This window comes from Carassius gibelio, chromosome A2 (genome assembly GCF_023724105.1).
Source record: "Carassius gibelio isolate Cgi1373 ecotype wild population from Czech Republic chromosome A2, carGib1.2-hapl.c, whole genome shotgun sequence".
Classification (NCBI taxonomy): Eukaryota; Metazoa; Chordata; class Actinopteri; order Cypriniformes; family Cyprinidae; genus Carassius; species Carassius gibelio.
Window position 1 is genome coordinate 18364171 of NC_068372.1, and position 16957 is coordinate 18381127.

The 16957-nt window shown below is 35.8% G+C and overlaps 1 protein-coding gene across 1 annotated transcript in view; it reads left to right on the forward strand.

Annotated features, from left to right (window-relative positions):
• Positions 1–522: 522 nt before the first annotated feature.
• Positions 523–16957, forward strand: part of LOC128029410 (cadherin-12-like) — a 50192-nt gene continuing 33757 nt past the window's right edge. The window contains exons 1-2 of the mRNA XM_052617195.1: positions 523–644; positions 13501–13891. Coding sequence (XP_052473155.1) covers positions 13658–13891 — 234 coding nt within the window. The 5' untranslated portion in view covers positions 523–644; positions 13501–13657. The remainder of the gene's footprint in view (positions 645–13500; positions 13892–16957) is intronic.

The following is a 16957-nucleotide window of genomic DNA, read 5'->3' on the forward strand; positions in this document are numbered from 1 at the left end:
GGAAAATGTAATTAGCAAGAAGATTTGGAGTATATTCCAGCATTCCATGTTCACAAGCAAGGTGAAAACATGTGAAAGTGACAAAAATCCTCCAGCTTGTTCATAGAAATTCTGTATTCCCTAAGGGTAACGCAGCAAAGCTGACTATGCCGACTATGTTTAGAACTGGTGGGACCCACATTAATCCAGCAATTTAAAAGGGGAGGAGAACCAATCTCGGGGAGGGCGGACGAGCAGCTTCTGACACCCACAGACACCCTGTACAGAAAGTATCAGTCCTAAGCGCGTATGAGCATTACAGCAGCTAGCCTCTATGTCTCTCTCTCACACTACTCTGTCCCCTTGACACTGCAGGGGTGAATACTGAATTCAGCAAGCGCTTTGCTCTCCCCCTCATTCTGTTTTCACAGAGCTCTGCACAATGCTCAGATGAGAGCAGGAGAGAAAGTGCGTTAAGAGAGAGAGAGGGCAAATTAAAGAGAGCCAAAGCGAGCGAGAAGGTGAGCACATTACAGAGAGTGACTGAGGAGAAAGAGACCAGAATGAGAGCGTGTGTGTGAGAGCAAAGAGTTTATTACGATAGCAACTGGAGGTCTGGATTATGCCACTTTAATCCTCAAGAGACTTTGTGGGACGTTTGGAAGGTATGTGCACATTTTTGTATAAACAACCTGTTTTAAAGTGACCATAAAGAGAATTTCATCCACATTAAATGTAAAGCGAAATCAAACTAGCTGGGGGGATGATTCGCCCGACGAAGAGCTTCTGCAGTTTTGTCATCGTCATTCAGATGTTGTTTCTTACATGAGTACTGAAATATGAGTCAATCACTCTGGAGTGAGGCACATCCTGAACAAAGACAAGCACTCATGTAGATATACGTAATGTGCAAGTGTGTTATTGAGATCTAACTGAACCATGTGATGGGCAGTTTGTGGCTGTAAAGCAGATTGGTGATAAGTCAAATATTTATCATTTGTGAGTGCTGTACTGAGGTCCAATCCTGTATGACTTTCTTTCTTCTGAGAAAAAAAAAAAAAAAAAAAAAAGATATTTAGAAAAATGTTTCAGTGCTTTTTTGTTCGTACGATCAAAGTCATTTGGGTCCCCATTGACTTTCTAAATAATTATTGTGCTTAACATAAGAAAAGAAGTTATACAGGTTTGGAATGACATGATGAAGAGTAAATTATTTTTTTCATTTTGAGGTGAAATATCCCTTTAAGATTTCAAACACAGCGCGTATGGTTCAAAGATATTCTTCATGGATTTTAACATTAGGTATTTTATCTTCAGAAAGAAAAATGTCAGACAAACACACATTTTTTATCACACTGTCAGTACTGGCTGTTTCATGTATCAAATGAAGAAGTTCACTATAATGACACACTGCACATGCTGGTGGGGAGAAAGACCCTCTGAATTAACTAAATCTGGCTGAAATCCTCAGTCATTTCCTGTAAACTACAGTTAGAATGACATTGTTACCCGGGCATCAGCGTATCTGAGTTGCCTCTGTGCCACTGTGTATAACAATGATGGATGATTCTTGAAAATGTTCCCAGCGATGGTCTAGACTGTTTTGTATCTGCTGTTTTGTATTCTTGCATGTATGTGTAATTATTCCCATTGTTTGTGAATTAAACACAGTGTAATGTACACATTTGCATTTGACAAAGGGATCCATTCAGTATCCATTCTCCACCAAATTAACACACAATAACATTTGTTCTGTATTTCCCAATGGCACAGCTTTCAACATCTCACCTCTGCTGATTATGGTCCGCATGGATAGCCATTGTTCGTGGTCTTAACATCAACCATGTGTGTTCAGACCTTCAAACGCCAGTACATCAGAGTCTAGGTTGTTCTCTTGGGCTTCATCTGGAAGGGCCAATAACTCTGTGAATACAAGATTAGACACAGTGTTTCATTAGATCTATGACTCAGAGGACAACAGAACAATTAAACATGTCTCTTTATTTACCACAGCTCATGAATGTGGTGGCTAAATACACAATGAAACAAAAGCTATAAGAGAGAGCTGGAGAAAAATAAATAAATAAATAAATAAATAAATATATATATATATATATATATATATATATATATATATATATATATATATATATATATATATATATATATATATATATATATATATATTTGTATTTTATCATCTTATAATAGCTTATAATTTACAATATTTTATTAGAATTATTTTAAATTGTATATTTCATGACACATTAATATATTAGATGCAATACACAAATCATTGAAAAATTATATACATTTTCTACATAAGTCTTGAAGGGATGGTTCACCCAAAAATGAACATTTTATCATCATTTACTTACACTCACGTCTTTCCAAACCTGTGTGATCTTCTTTCCTCAGCAGGACACAAAAAGATGATATTTAACAATAACCAAACAGTTTGGTGATCATTGATTTACATTATATGAAAAAAAAAAAACTGTTTTCTATTTTAAGTGACACAAGTTTGTAAGGTGAACGTAATTTCACCAAGTACATCATGTTGCTGTATCAACATCCTTGAACAACATACTAGTCAACCAATCAGAATTGAGAGATAAGTTTTCAAGAAATGTCAGTTTCAGGTTTGCAATCAGGGTTAGATCCTTCTACTCCCTTGTTATTCACCTATCATTTCCCTCTGATTTTAGGAATATATTATGGGTAGGGTTAGGTTTAGGGGTAGGGATTGAGTAATATCTATATATTTGTACAGTAATGTTGATCCAGGATAATTAATTGCACATGTAATTAAATGCAGGTATATATAAAAAATAAAAAAAAATAAAAAAAAAGGAGAAAAAAACTAAACAACAAAATATGTAAATTAAGAATTAAACGAAAAAAATAAAATAAATTAAATAAAACAGAACATTGTGTGTATGTGTATGGGTATGTGGTATGTGTGGACTATCCCTTTAACTAAGTACCTAAACTAGCTAAACCACTCCACTGTTGCTGAATATTGGTTGAAATTTGATATTGGCCATAAAACTCAAGGTATGGTAAATTACTCTACTGTTCCAAACACAACAGAATAAGAACTCATCATGACATGGTACGGGGTGTATATGGAACACATAGCTTTGAAGGGTCATGAACATCTGCTCTCCATCACCATGAAGGAATTAATGCTCAACTCAACCTGAATCAGAACCAGGTCAAGCAAAACCCAAATGTATATAATATTTTGTGCTTTTAATTTTTATTTACATACAGCCACATTTGATTTTTCCAATGTGTGCGTGTATGTATGTGTGTGTGTGCACGTGTGTGTGTGTGTGCGCACGTGTGTGTGTGTGTGTGTGTGTGTGTGTGTGAAATCTGTATTGTGATATTCACAAAAACTCATGTCTAAAAAAGATGGTCATTATGAATAGATGACAGGCACTGACACTGGAGTGAGATGAACAGATGTTTGGTCAAAACTTGTAATAAATCATGCCTCATCTTGCCATTCACTAAATATGTGGTCCCACTTTATATTAAGTGGCCTTAACTACTATGTACTTACATCAAAACATAACCACAGCGTATGTATTGTACATTTTTTGTTGCTATTGAGGTGGGAAACGGTGTAAGGTGTAATATACTGTATGTATATACTGTATACACACAATGTAAAAACATGTATAAACACAATAAGTGTATTAGAGTACCATTTTGTTTTTTTTTTTTTTGTTTTTTTTTTACCAGGATTGACCCATTGAGATGCAAATCTCTTCTTTCAGGGAGTCCTGGCCAGAATTACAGCACAAAAAGTTTCACAATAAAACAATTACACACACTTAACAAAGCGCTTTACATCCTCATCCACCAGGCTCCTCATCCACCACCAGTGTGCAGTATCTACCTGGATGATGCAATGGCAATCATGAATGTGCTTATGTGTAAATATTTGTGTCATCAGCAAATAAATGTATTCTAGGTGAGGTATTCCCATGACCAAGATCATTAATATAAATAGAAAATAAAACTGGTGCTAAAATAGAACCCTGTGGAACACCTTTTGTTATTTTTTGTTAATTTGAAATTAAAAATTTGTACTGAGACCATTGAGTTCTTTCTGATAAATAATTATCGAACCAATTTAGAGCCATTTCACTAAAACCTATACAACTTAGACTTTGTAATAAAAGTTTGTGATCTACAGAGTCAAATGCTTTAGAGATCTACAAATATATGCTGCACAACGTTGTTTACTATCCAAACGTTTAACAGTATAATTTGTAACCAGCATAGCTGATGTAATAGTACTATGACCCGATCTAACACATTAATTTAAAACTTTATTTTTATAATGTTTCACTTGATAATTTACAAAAGATTCAGATACTTCTGCCAAAATAGACAGTTTAATTATTGGCCGTTAGTTATTCAAAACTAATGGGTCATCACCTTTTACCAAAGGGAGAACATGTGCTGATGTCCATGCATGAGGAATAACATTTGAATTTAAACTCAAGTTAAAAATATAAGTTATTACTTTATATTTGACATGTAGAGTGGGTAAAGGCATCATGGTACCTTTACACAAAAATGAAACGCTAACAGATCAGCGGGTCATGCCAACTACACTTAAAAAAAACATGATATAGTATGTCTATATGGTATAGTAAAGAATAAAACATTTAAGCAACATGAAAATCACCACAGTGGTATTGGGGACATGTATAACAAGAATCAGATGGAGTTTGCAGAAAAAAAAAATGTATATATATATATATATATATATATATATATATATATATATATATATATATATATATATATATATATATATATATACACCAGTACTATGCAAAAGGTGATGAGGTTTTTTGAGCGTCAATTGGTTAGAAATGTAGATTGACAGCCTACCATGCAAAGCCATGTACATTAAATGCGAAATGTATTTTTAAGCTTAGATGGCATTTCGGATGGCATTACCGCACTAACAAACCAGGCTAGATGCCATATTTAATTTGATGGATTCAATATATTGTTCAGTTGAGGTACCTCATCTAATATTTATAACCCATGTTTTCTGTTTCACGTTTACCGAAAATGTGCAGAAATGCATTTTAGGTGTTTCTTCAGCTGAACGGTCGATACCTAACACTATAATATACTGTCTCTTATCTATCCCTCAAAACTTTATTTCTGATTCTGTCAAATGCAATATTCTGTCTATCCTGACTAATGTCTATTATTCTTGAGTAAGTTTAACAGATGGTAAATGAACAGATGCACTGAAGAGAACTTGCACTTTTTACAACTATTCAATAAACAAGAAATTGCATCACTTACAAGTCTAGAGCTGCCAGATCCTTTGTTCCATTTTTTTTTCCTTAACCTTAAAAAAAAAAAAAAGTTCCAAACAAAATCCAATCAACTTAACACATTGTGTATCGAAGCAGTATGGCATAGTGGTAGCTGTGTTCAATTTGCCAGCTTAATACACTATTGTATGCCACTTTAGCAGAAATAGTGTGAGTTGTGTGTTCACACTGCTAATTCCAAAAGAAAAAGTGCTGGCAGAATCTGATTCTAGATGACAAAATAACCTTTTAAAATTTTAAAATTTAATTATATGATTTCCCTCATTTGCATATTGTTCTCAGCTCCAAACGACACAGGCATACTGCTGTTAGGTTTAGGGTTAGGTTTGTAGCACAGTACTAATATTTAAAAGTATCATTTCATATCATTTAGCACTTTCAGTGGTGATATAAAAGTGGGTGTTTTCTTCCACTGAGAAATCACTTGGTTCTGTGTCTCTATTCTGGTTGAGTACTCAACCTCTGCTTAACAACCCTGTCTTTCTAACATGATATGACAGCGTAACTTCAGTGAATCTGCTGGGTGATGCATGCTAGAAAATCACATGTTTATTCAGCAACATACCCAGAGAGTAAAGTTCACTCACATCACTTTACATCATGTCAGCCTGAATTCACTAGTTAATTCATTAAAGGGTTAGTTCACCCAATAATCAAAATGATGTGTTTTCTGGGAAAAATCGGTACAGACTATCTTTCTCTTATAAATATAATAAAAATAAAGACTTTTTGGAGTTATGAAGGATGCTGTACTACTCTATAGGTACTCAAGATTAACAGGATATTGAGTGAAAACGAGCATTTCACCCCCCCTTTAATGTGGCTGACACTCCCTCTGAGTTATAACAAACCAATATACCATATAAATTTATGTACTTAAACAGTACACTGACTAAACTGCTGTGAAGAGAGAACAGAAGATGAACACCGAGCCGAGACAGATAACAAACAAAAGAATGACTCGTTCTCGAGTCAAGAACCATTTCTGTCAGACGCGTCCGATTCAAGAAACGAGGAGCTGATGATACTGTGCATGTGTGATTCTGCGTGAAGTAGAATGACACACAGAGCATCTGAACTGAACTGATTTTTTTGATGATTGATTCTGAACTGATTCTGTGCTAATGTTATGAGGCCAGGTAAACTGAAGGCTTGAATCAAGGGCAATCATCGCAAATTAAGTCATTACATCGAGCGCAAAAGAACCAGTGAACCGTTTTCTTCAAACGGTTTATTGAATTGAACTGTCCGAAAGAACTACTTGTGATCTGAAAACCGATGCAACCGGTTCTTGACTCATGAACGAGTCAATGTTTCGTTCATTATCTGGCTTGGCTCGGTGTTCATCTTCAGTTCTCTCTTCAAAGCAGTTCAGTCAGTGTACTATTTGAGTAAATGAATTACTCTAGGATATTGGTTTGTTTTAACTCAGAGGGAGTGTCAGCTACATTAAAAAAGTTAATGGAGACGCAATCCGCTTTAAACGATTCAGTTCGATTTGGTGAACTGCTTCAAGAAGATCCGGTTACATCGAATGATTCATTCGCGGACCGGATATCACTACACTGCAGAGTTGTGAATTCTGAGAAGACAATGATGAATAAAGTCATAGTTTTTGCTATTTTGTGGACCAAAATGTTTGATGCTTCAAAAAATTATAACTGACCCTCTGATGTCACATGGACTACTTTGATGATGTTTTTATTACCTTTCTGGACATGGACAGTATACCGTGCACACAGTTTCAATGGAGGGACTGATAGCTCTCGGATTAAATCTAAAATATAAGATAAATTAAAGATAAAAGGAGGTCTGGTGGGTTTGGAATGACATGAGGGTGAGTTATGAATGACATCATTTTGATTACTGGCCAAACTAACCCTTTAACCACAGACTGGCAGTAAACTTTCATACTCAACAAGCAAAAAAAAAAAAAGTGCAAAATAATGAGAGCATAGTTTAAATGTGTGATAACCTTTTTACAGACACCAAAAGTGCTCTTTCTGGTTACACTGCACTTGAGGTCTTTGGGGTTGTTAAGTGTTGAGACAATTGCTGAGGTTTCTCCATAGGGAATAATAATATTGCTGCCTGCCAACCACATCTCACTGCTATGGCACACAAGAGGTCTACAGGGATTCGTATTGCAATCATTTGCTCTGCTTGTTGATCTGTCTGGCATTTGATGTTACACTAGCTCATACTATTTGTTTTCCTGCCCTCATTATCCACATGGATTTTTGCATGTTGCAGCATAAAATCACTTGTAACTAAAACATAATTAATTCCCCATACTGTCATTTTCGTGCATGTTGTAGAGATATTAAACCAATATATTACAGGAAGTTGGGGCACAGTATGTACTGTAACAGGTATGACATAAGGTTTAGAGAGGGCAGGAGGAAATTAGTCCTTTGAGAATATGGGAAAATATTGTTTTATCTCATCCCTACCCTGCCAGTGTTGTGAAATCACTGCAGTGTGCTTCTTTTAAATTGTATTTATTTATTTATTTATTTATTTATTTATTTATTTTACTGTGTCCTACTGATCTGAATTTGGCAAACTAATCATTATCTTTACAATTCAAATATTGCTTTACTAATATAAAGAAGAGTCTAATCAGTTATTTTATTTAATGATCATATGACTTATTATACTATGTAACTAGATTATATTTATCATATTCTATAATGGCTGTGCAAAGTTTCTGTACATTGGCTGGAAATGGAACACGCTGTCATATATGCCGATGTGGATGCCAGAGCATCCCAAACTCAATTGGTGACATGTCCAGTGAGTATGCTGGCCATTCAAGAACTGGGATGTTTTCAACTTCCTTGAATTGTGTACAGATCCTTGCAACATGGGGCTGTGCATTATCATGCTGCAACATGAGGTGATGGTTGTGGATGAATGGCACAACAATGGGCCTCAGGATATCATCACGGTATCTCTGTGCATTCAGAATGCCATCAATAAAATGTTCTTGTGTTCGTTGTCCATGACATATGCCTGTCCATACCATAACCCCACCACCACGGCCACTTGATCCATAAAGTTGACATCAGCTAACTGCTCACCAGTGTTGGGGAGTAACTAATTACATGTAACGGCGTTACGTAATTTAATTACAAAATTAATGTAACTGTAATTAGTTACAGTTACTAAGAAAAAATGAGTAATTAAATTACAGTTACTTATGAATTTTTTAACGATTACAAAGGGGATTACATTTGAATATTTACACACATCCACATACAGATTTAACTGATTTATTTCCCAAATTGCACTGACTATTCTAAGACATACGCCCTAATAATTTCCGGGATGCGGAAACACAGTCTGGTTCGTAGAATCCAGACAGAAAATTTGAATGCCTAACGCGGACGGAATATGCCACATTTTGGATGATTAAATCAAAAGTAGGTCAGTACACTTGAATCAAAACATGACATGGACTGGTGTCTGTGAATATCAAGCCCCCAAAATGCAATATATGACTCCTGCACGTTCTGCGTGTCAGTTGAAATCACGCGCGGACTGGACACCGGGAGAACCGGGACAATTCCCGGTGGCCTGCCAGCTTCCTCAGTCTTCCTCAACTTGTCCCAATATTTTAATATCATTATTGTATAATTGCCTGCCGATTGTACTAAAGCGATCATTTGCGAATCCGCCATTTGATAATTAAATCTCTAATAAATCTGTTAGTCGTGACTCGCGCGCTCTCCGCGCCTCCGCCAAACGGTGGCCAAAGAGTGGACTGTGGAAGCGCACAGCTGGAACAGAGAAGCAGAACTACTGTTCAGGGTTTCAGGTCAGTTTAATCTGTAAAGATGCTTTTTTGTCTTTGTTATTTTTTTATTTTTTTATTTTTATCAAGCAGCAGCACGTTGTTCATCAGTCATCACTCAAAATATATAAAGGACATCATTATTATCTGTTGTAATGTTACAGAAGTAATTTAGTAATTTAAATGGTTACTATTGTTTAACTGTGGTAACCAAAAATTTAAAATTATTTTACAAATGTATTTATTTAAAAATAAATACGAATCCATTTGCAAAACAAAAAACCATACAAGGTTATTGTACTTTTATATAGGCTAATAAAAGCATGGTCAATTTTTGTAAGGGAAAAACATGACTCGTGTACAGTATTAGGATTTTTCTATAAATATATTGTAGTATTGTAGAGTATTGTATTGTAAAGTACAGTTTTGTTCAATCTTGAGTATTAAGATGGGTAACGGAGCAAAATAATGAGACTGAAGAGAAAAATGGAAGTGAAGGTGCTGTTCAGGAGAGAACTTTTAATTATTTGACATGTCCCCATATTAGAGATTTAAACCTTTTTTATGTCAGGTCCATACAAAAAATAGTATCGTCCATGAATTTGTTTGTATGTGTTTGAATTTTCCATTCTGATTTTTTTTTCCCCAGTCTGCCCTTCCTGTAAATTAATGGCAAAGACATGCAGTTTCATTTACTACACATAGGCCTACTGAAGCTCGCAGTGTTTTCAACCTCTGCCGTCTCAATATATGAGTACACGAGCACATACACATAATTTCTAGAACTGCTCCGTCACTTCATGCATTTTACTTATTTTGAGAAAACTATCATCATATCATATATAAAGAGACAGCAGTTAAAAAAAAATGTTTCAGGAGTTTATTAAACAGCATATGACACATGCTTATTAGATAACTGTATTTGAGTTGATATATATGCTTTTATTTATTATAATGTTCACAAATTTAGAAAAGTAATCAAAAAGTACTCAAAAGTAATTAGTTACATTACTTTAATAAAGTAATTGAAAAAGTTACACTACTATTACATTTTAAACAGGGTAACTTGTAATCTGTAACCTATTACATTTCAAAAGTAACCTTCCCAACACTGCTGCTCACCCACACAACGTCATACACACTGTCAGCCATCTGCCCTGTACAGTGAAAACCGGGATTCATCTGTGAAGAGAACACCTCTCCAAAGTGCCCACTCAATTCGATTACAACAACAAACTGCAGTCAGGTCGAGACCCCTATGAGGACGTCGAGCATGCAGATAGAGTTGGGGTACTCGAACTTGGACTCGGACTCGAGTCAAATTTTGAATGAACTCGGACTTGTCACGCACTCGGGTGAATTTGTACTCGGACTTGACACGGACTTGAACATTTTGGACTCGGAAAATATTCCGAGTACAGTCGAGTCCACGTCATGTGTAACAATAAAACCAGCATAAAAGTGAAATGATAAATTAATGAATGTCTCCCCTTCTGTCATTTTACTGCACCACACCGGCAGGCAGAAGTCTCATGCTTGCAGACAAAACACACGCACCACTCACAGGATATCAATGTGGATTAGTGATGGGAAGTTCGATTCTTTTCCGCGAACCGGTTCTTTCGGACGGTTTGATTCAATAAACCGGTTGAAAAAAAAAACAGTTCACCGGATACATAATCCATTGTGATGTATTTGTTATTAAATGAATTTACGTTTCGTCAGATTGCCGTTCATTCAAGCCCTCGGTTTACCCGCACTCATTACATTAGCACAAAATCAGTTCAGAATCAATCACCAAAAGAATCAGTTCGGTTCAGAGCCGCTGTGAGTCAGTCGGCTACACGCTGAATCACGAATGCGCAGTATCATCAGCTCCTCGGTTCTCGAATCAGACGCGTCCGAAAGAAACGGTTTTCAGTTCAGTTTACTGATGATCTGAAAACTGATACAACCGGTTCTTGACTCGAGAACGAGAATCGCTCAAAACCCGGGTAGGAACATCTGACAGGGTAGGATAAAATGTCAGGACACCGGCACATGCTGCAGTTCAGTATCATCAGCTGCTCTACTCGTGTTCATGTTCTGTTTACTACAAACTCAGTTTGTGAATCTGTCATCATTAACTATAAATACAGTACAGATATTTCATAAATCATCCCTTATTCATATTAAACATGGAGTCTTTAGAGTCTTAATTATTGTCCAACTTCCCTGAAAACCCCTTTGGCCCATACATAATCTACAATATACAGATTAGAAACATGTAGCCCCTATCTTAAAAAAAAAACGTATAAATATTTATATATATATATATATATATATATATATATATATATATATATATATATATATATATATATATATTTTTTTTTTTTTATAGTTTATCACACTTTCCGATGTTTAACAAAATACTTGAAAAATTACACGCATGCGCAGTATCATCAGTTCATCGGTTCTCAAATCGGACGCCTCCGAAAGAAACGGTTTTCGGTTCAGTTTACTGGTGATCCGAAAACCGATGCAACCGACTACCAGAGACAGCAGCAGCAACCAACAGATGCTGCACAGCTCAGCATTGCAGGATTTGCAAGACCAGAACTGACCAAACAAGCAATGCAACTTTATGATGCAAGTTCTCCAAGACAACAAGAAATTCATAATGTCATCATTAAGGATCTCCTCATTGGCTGCACTTTACCTCTGTCAAATGTGGGGGAGAGGCATTAAATAATTGAAATGTCATCTTTAACTGGAGGACAATATAGTGTGATACAATAATAAAATAGGTTCATTTGTATTTTCATGCACTTGTAATACAATAAAATCTTTGAAAACTTTTGTGATAGGAAACTAGTTCTGTTGACATAAAATAAAAATGTTCAATGGCAATGACTAGATGTAAGAGTGGTATTTTTTATTACATTTTTATATTGCCATTGGTTTAATGGGTTGAAAGGTTAAAATATTAATAGAATGTAAAAATGTACAATACCAATTTATAATCTTTTTTAATTTAATTACTTTCTGGACTCGGGCGGACTCGGCTCGGACTCGGCCTTTAAGAACTCGGACTTGAGTCCAACTCGGCCCCTTTTGGACTCGGACTCGGACTCGGACTCGATGTTTGTGGACTTGGTCTTGACTCGTACTCGACAAAGGTGGACTCGGACCCAACTCTACATGCAGATGAGCTTCCTTGAGACGGTTTCTGAGAGTTTTTGCAAAAATTCTGTGGTTTTACAAACCAATGGTAGCAGCAACTGTCCGAGTGGCTGGTCTCAGACGATCTTGGAAGTGAAGATGCTAGATCTGGAGGTCCTGGGCTGGTGTTGTTTTGGTTTTGAAACTTGCAACATCTGTGGCATTGTGCTGTGTGATAAAAATGTTAGAATGGCCTTTTACTGTGGCCAGCCTAAGGCACTCCTGTGCAATAATCCTGCTGTCTAATCAACATTTTAATATGGCACACCTGTGAGGTGGATGGATTATCTCAGCAAAGGAGAATATAAATTATGTCTCACGCATGCCTTTTGTATCTTATTTTTTGAGAATGATTCTACTGTGTATTTACATTACAGTAATAAATAAGTTGTACTCCAGCCTCTTACTGAGTGACTGATTTTAACACATTCACCTAGTTACTTTAAAACCAGCTGGGAATCTTCTATTTTGTTTAAAAAAGATTGTCCAAGCCTTTCCCTAACATGGCTTTATTACTTACCTCCAGTCATAATATTTTATTAATTAACATAAAATATTTACATCTGCTACAGATATTTTTTTTTTTAAAGCTTTTGGTTGATATAGCGTCACAATTATCCTAACACTTGGTACAACAGTGATGGATAGTCCTCTTGAACATTATGAATAGTTATTCAGGTTCTCTCTATTTAGCAGGTAATTAAAAGGAAAGTTGCCTGATTTGTGACCCATAAGCATCTGGACTGGCTTTTGCTTACTGTGACATACCCTCTTATTCAATTTGGACCACCTCATTTTCAAGACTAATTGACTGAAAACATCCACCTCTCTCCTGGAGGTCTGCCAACAGTTGTTCAGCTCTTGCCAAACTCCCTAGTTCTTGCAGTCTTTTTTAAATGCTTGTTTCTCAAACCTCCAAGTACTAAATGTGCTAAACGAACTTGAGTGAGCTCAGTATTTGTAAAGCCCTTTAAGTGAGATTACAGTAGAGCTTAACAGACAAAGATTTATGCTGCAAAGGTAAAAACATAACAGACAGTGTGGTTGTCTGCTTTCATTACATGCCAACATGATAGCCAGACACCTCAGCAAATCCTCATAATCTCATTGAATTGAAGTGCCATTACTTCTTTTCTCTTGCAGGTGGTTCACTAAAATTTTAAGCACCCCAGGAATTCCATGGATGTTAGTTGTTCTGCGTCAGTGAGGCTTTGTGGAGTTCTTCATACTGGATTCATTGCTCCTTTGCCATCACCATAAAAGTCACCTGTGTCCATCTTTGCACCTCAAGGTTGTTCCAATGCTCATGGGGAACTGCCTGCTGCTGTTTCTCTGGTGCCTCTTAGACAAAAGCTTCGTTTCACCCCTCCACTCTTCATCCCAGAGCAGGATGGGGAAGGAGCAGTACAGGAACATGTTGGCACTTAGGAAACACAGCATGATGGGAGTTCACAGAGTCAAGAGAGGATGGGTGTGGAACCAGTTCTTTGTTCTGGAGGAATACATGGGATCTGATCCGCAGTATGTTGGAAAGGTAAGATGAAATTGATTCTCAGAGCCGATGTTTAGAGTCAAAGGTGTTGAGTATAGATTGGGAATAAAACTATGGGTGTGTGCAAAGGCTTGAACTAGAGCTTGCAGTTATTCTTTCATATTCCCTTCTTTGTTGATTACAAGTTACTTAAAACGAAATATTCTATGTACCACAAAACATGGTTCATGAGTTGAACAGCCAGATGTTGCAATGGAGACTGCAGGAAGTGGTTACATGTAAAAAGTTACAAATATAATAATGAATGAATATTTTTTATTATTATCTTTTTTTTATTGATTTATTTTTTATTTATTTTTTATTTTTTTGCAGTGCATTGCAAATAAAATTTTACAAATGCATAAATACATACATATATTTTTGTACATTCAGATGTACACTAAATGTACAGATGTTGACTGTAATGTATTTGCAAGAGCAGCAAAGAATGTGAGATTCTCTCCAAAGGTAATTTGCACAGCTTTCATAGGAATGACCTGAAAATGTTCGCTCTGCTCTGTGGCAGTGGACATGCACCATTAGCCACCATTTCATTCCAATGTAATGCAGCTCACCTTCACCGAACATGTCATGGGTAGATGTTTCTTGCATGGGTCTTTTTTTTTTTTTTCTTGACTGCCGTACAGTCTGACATTAATGAAAGCTGAGATACTACAGTGGGACATGAGGATCATGTTAATACAGTCTGAATAGCAACAATCATAAAGGACTATTACAAATCACACAGTGTGCACCCGGCTTTAGTTTGACTTTGGAAAACTTACATTGCAAAAACCAAAAAATGACATCTGACGTCAGTGGACTTTTTTTTTCACACCATCTTCTATCTGTCTGTGGGACATGTTATGATCCACCAAAACTGTTACATGTCAAACATAAAAATGTGGATGTTATAACCTGAAACCATTTAATTGGTATTCACAGGAAAGGAAGAAGGTTAAAAGGGCTCCATATTGTATCCCAGGCTGAAAATTCTATATCAAGGTCCTCTACAAAGATAGTTTGGATTGAGCACCATCAATTTAAATGGGATCAGGGCCAAATTGAATAGTTGCAGTCAATGCCAGTGCAATCAGTGTGGCCTAGCTGAGTGCTGTGTGTGCATATGTACATTGGAAGAAAGGAGCTTGTCACGGTCATGTTCTCAACCACATGCCACATCAACACACTCAAAAACAACTTTTTTTTTTTCTCTCAAGATCAGTCAAATGACATTATAGAGCCTTGACTGTAACCTCTGATTTATGTAACTCTAAGAACAGAAGTTGCAAGAGCTAATAAAGCTTTAATTGCAAACAAACATGTTAGCATGTTACTATAAATAGTGTCTGCTGGCTATAACCTCCTTTAACTCAGGTCACTGGAAAAATGAGGCTTACAGGCTACTCATGAATTGCATGGATGATGTTCATGTTGGCATCAAATGAGCAAGCTGCTTTTAAAGAGTAATTTTTAACAGTTGTTGACATTTTATAATCACTGTTATTTTATAATTCTGTCAACCATTTCTAAATATGTAGGTCTATATAATAAGGGGGATGAATCTGCACATTCAGGATCAGCAGCTTTTTGACTAAATATTTTCTTTTAAAAAGGACATAATATTCTGCCTAAAATATGTCTGTGAATATGCATTTAAATAATTAATTAAATTTAATTGATCACATGAAGTAATTTACATGAACTGTCTAAATTAAATAATACAAGAGATAATTTGATTAATGCCTCAGCCTTTTTGACTGTAAAGCAAAATTTCATAACTGTAAAACTGTTGTGCTGCTGAAAAATTTCACAGCTTACATTTATTGTGTTTTGTCTGACACTTTGCACAATGAAGTAATTTCTAATGCATTTTCATTAGTTCATAACACTTTAAACTTTGCAGCTCACACCAGCCATATCTAAAATGAGAATTTGGTGGAGACTGTGAACAGAGGTGACATCATGGGAAATTATTACATATTCCATCATGTAATGTTTGAGCTGTCACCATAATGAAAGTGGCATTTCACATGAAATGTTAAATAAAAGTTACATGACAGGAAAACTCTAATTAGAGCCAGCAAGTAAAACACTGGAATGGGGAAAGACGTAGCTATCTTGTGTGCTTTGTGCATTGCACATTATAGGCTACTCTCAATTCAGTTAAAACTTGTTTAAAAATTAATGGGTCAGTTTGAATAAATGTCAGTTTGACTATCCATCCGCTGCAACAATATTTGATATTTGAGATTGTCGGGGGCTCTGTTAAACGACCGATTCTTTCTCAATCCAAGTAAGTTGTAGAAAAATACTGTATTGTATACATTTAAGAGGTAACTAGTGAGGCAGTCTGAATTTGAAGGCTATTTGCAGGTTGTGTCAGAAAAATAATGTTTTATCTGTTGTCACAAGAAAGCCTTTAATTGGATTCTAATTTGAACATTTTGCTTTGTTTTTAAAGTTACTTTGGGTATAAATTGCAAACATTATTGCAGATACACCAACAATTAGACCCAAGCAGATTAAGAATTGTCCCATGAAATACAAAGTCTGATTCAAACTAACCATTTTCATTTCTAAGAGTTAGAGAATTTGTTTCATTTTATTTAATGCTGACAAAATTGCCAATGTGCTTTATTAAACATGCAAGTTTTCTTTTTGTCTTTATTTGTCCAAGTTACACTTTCTTGTTTGCCCTTTGCAGTGAGGATATATTACACCACTTTCACATTTTCTTTACAGACTTGACCTTTTCAGTAGAAAATAACTCTTATTGTGAGCCCTGCCTTTTTTCTTGGTATTTTACTGTCAACACTCAGCATCTTCCTTACCTCTATTCCTTACCTTACCTTACCTTACCTGCTATACATCCATTGGTGGTCACCAATTAATGATTGTGTATTATTATTATTATTATTTTATTATTTACTGGCATCAGCAGCATTCTTAAAGATTTTGTGATATAAATGGCAAACTTGGCACGGTTTAGCTCTATCAATGCTGGATTGTAGCTCATGGATTATCTGCTATTTGACAGGATTTAGCAGTATATAGTTCCTCCTCCGT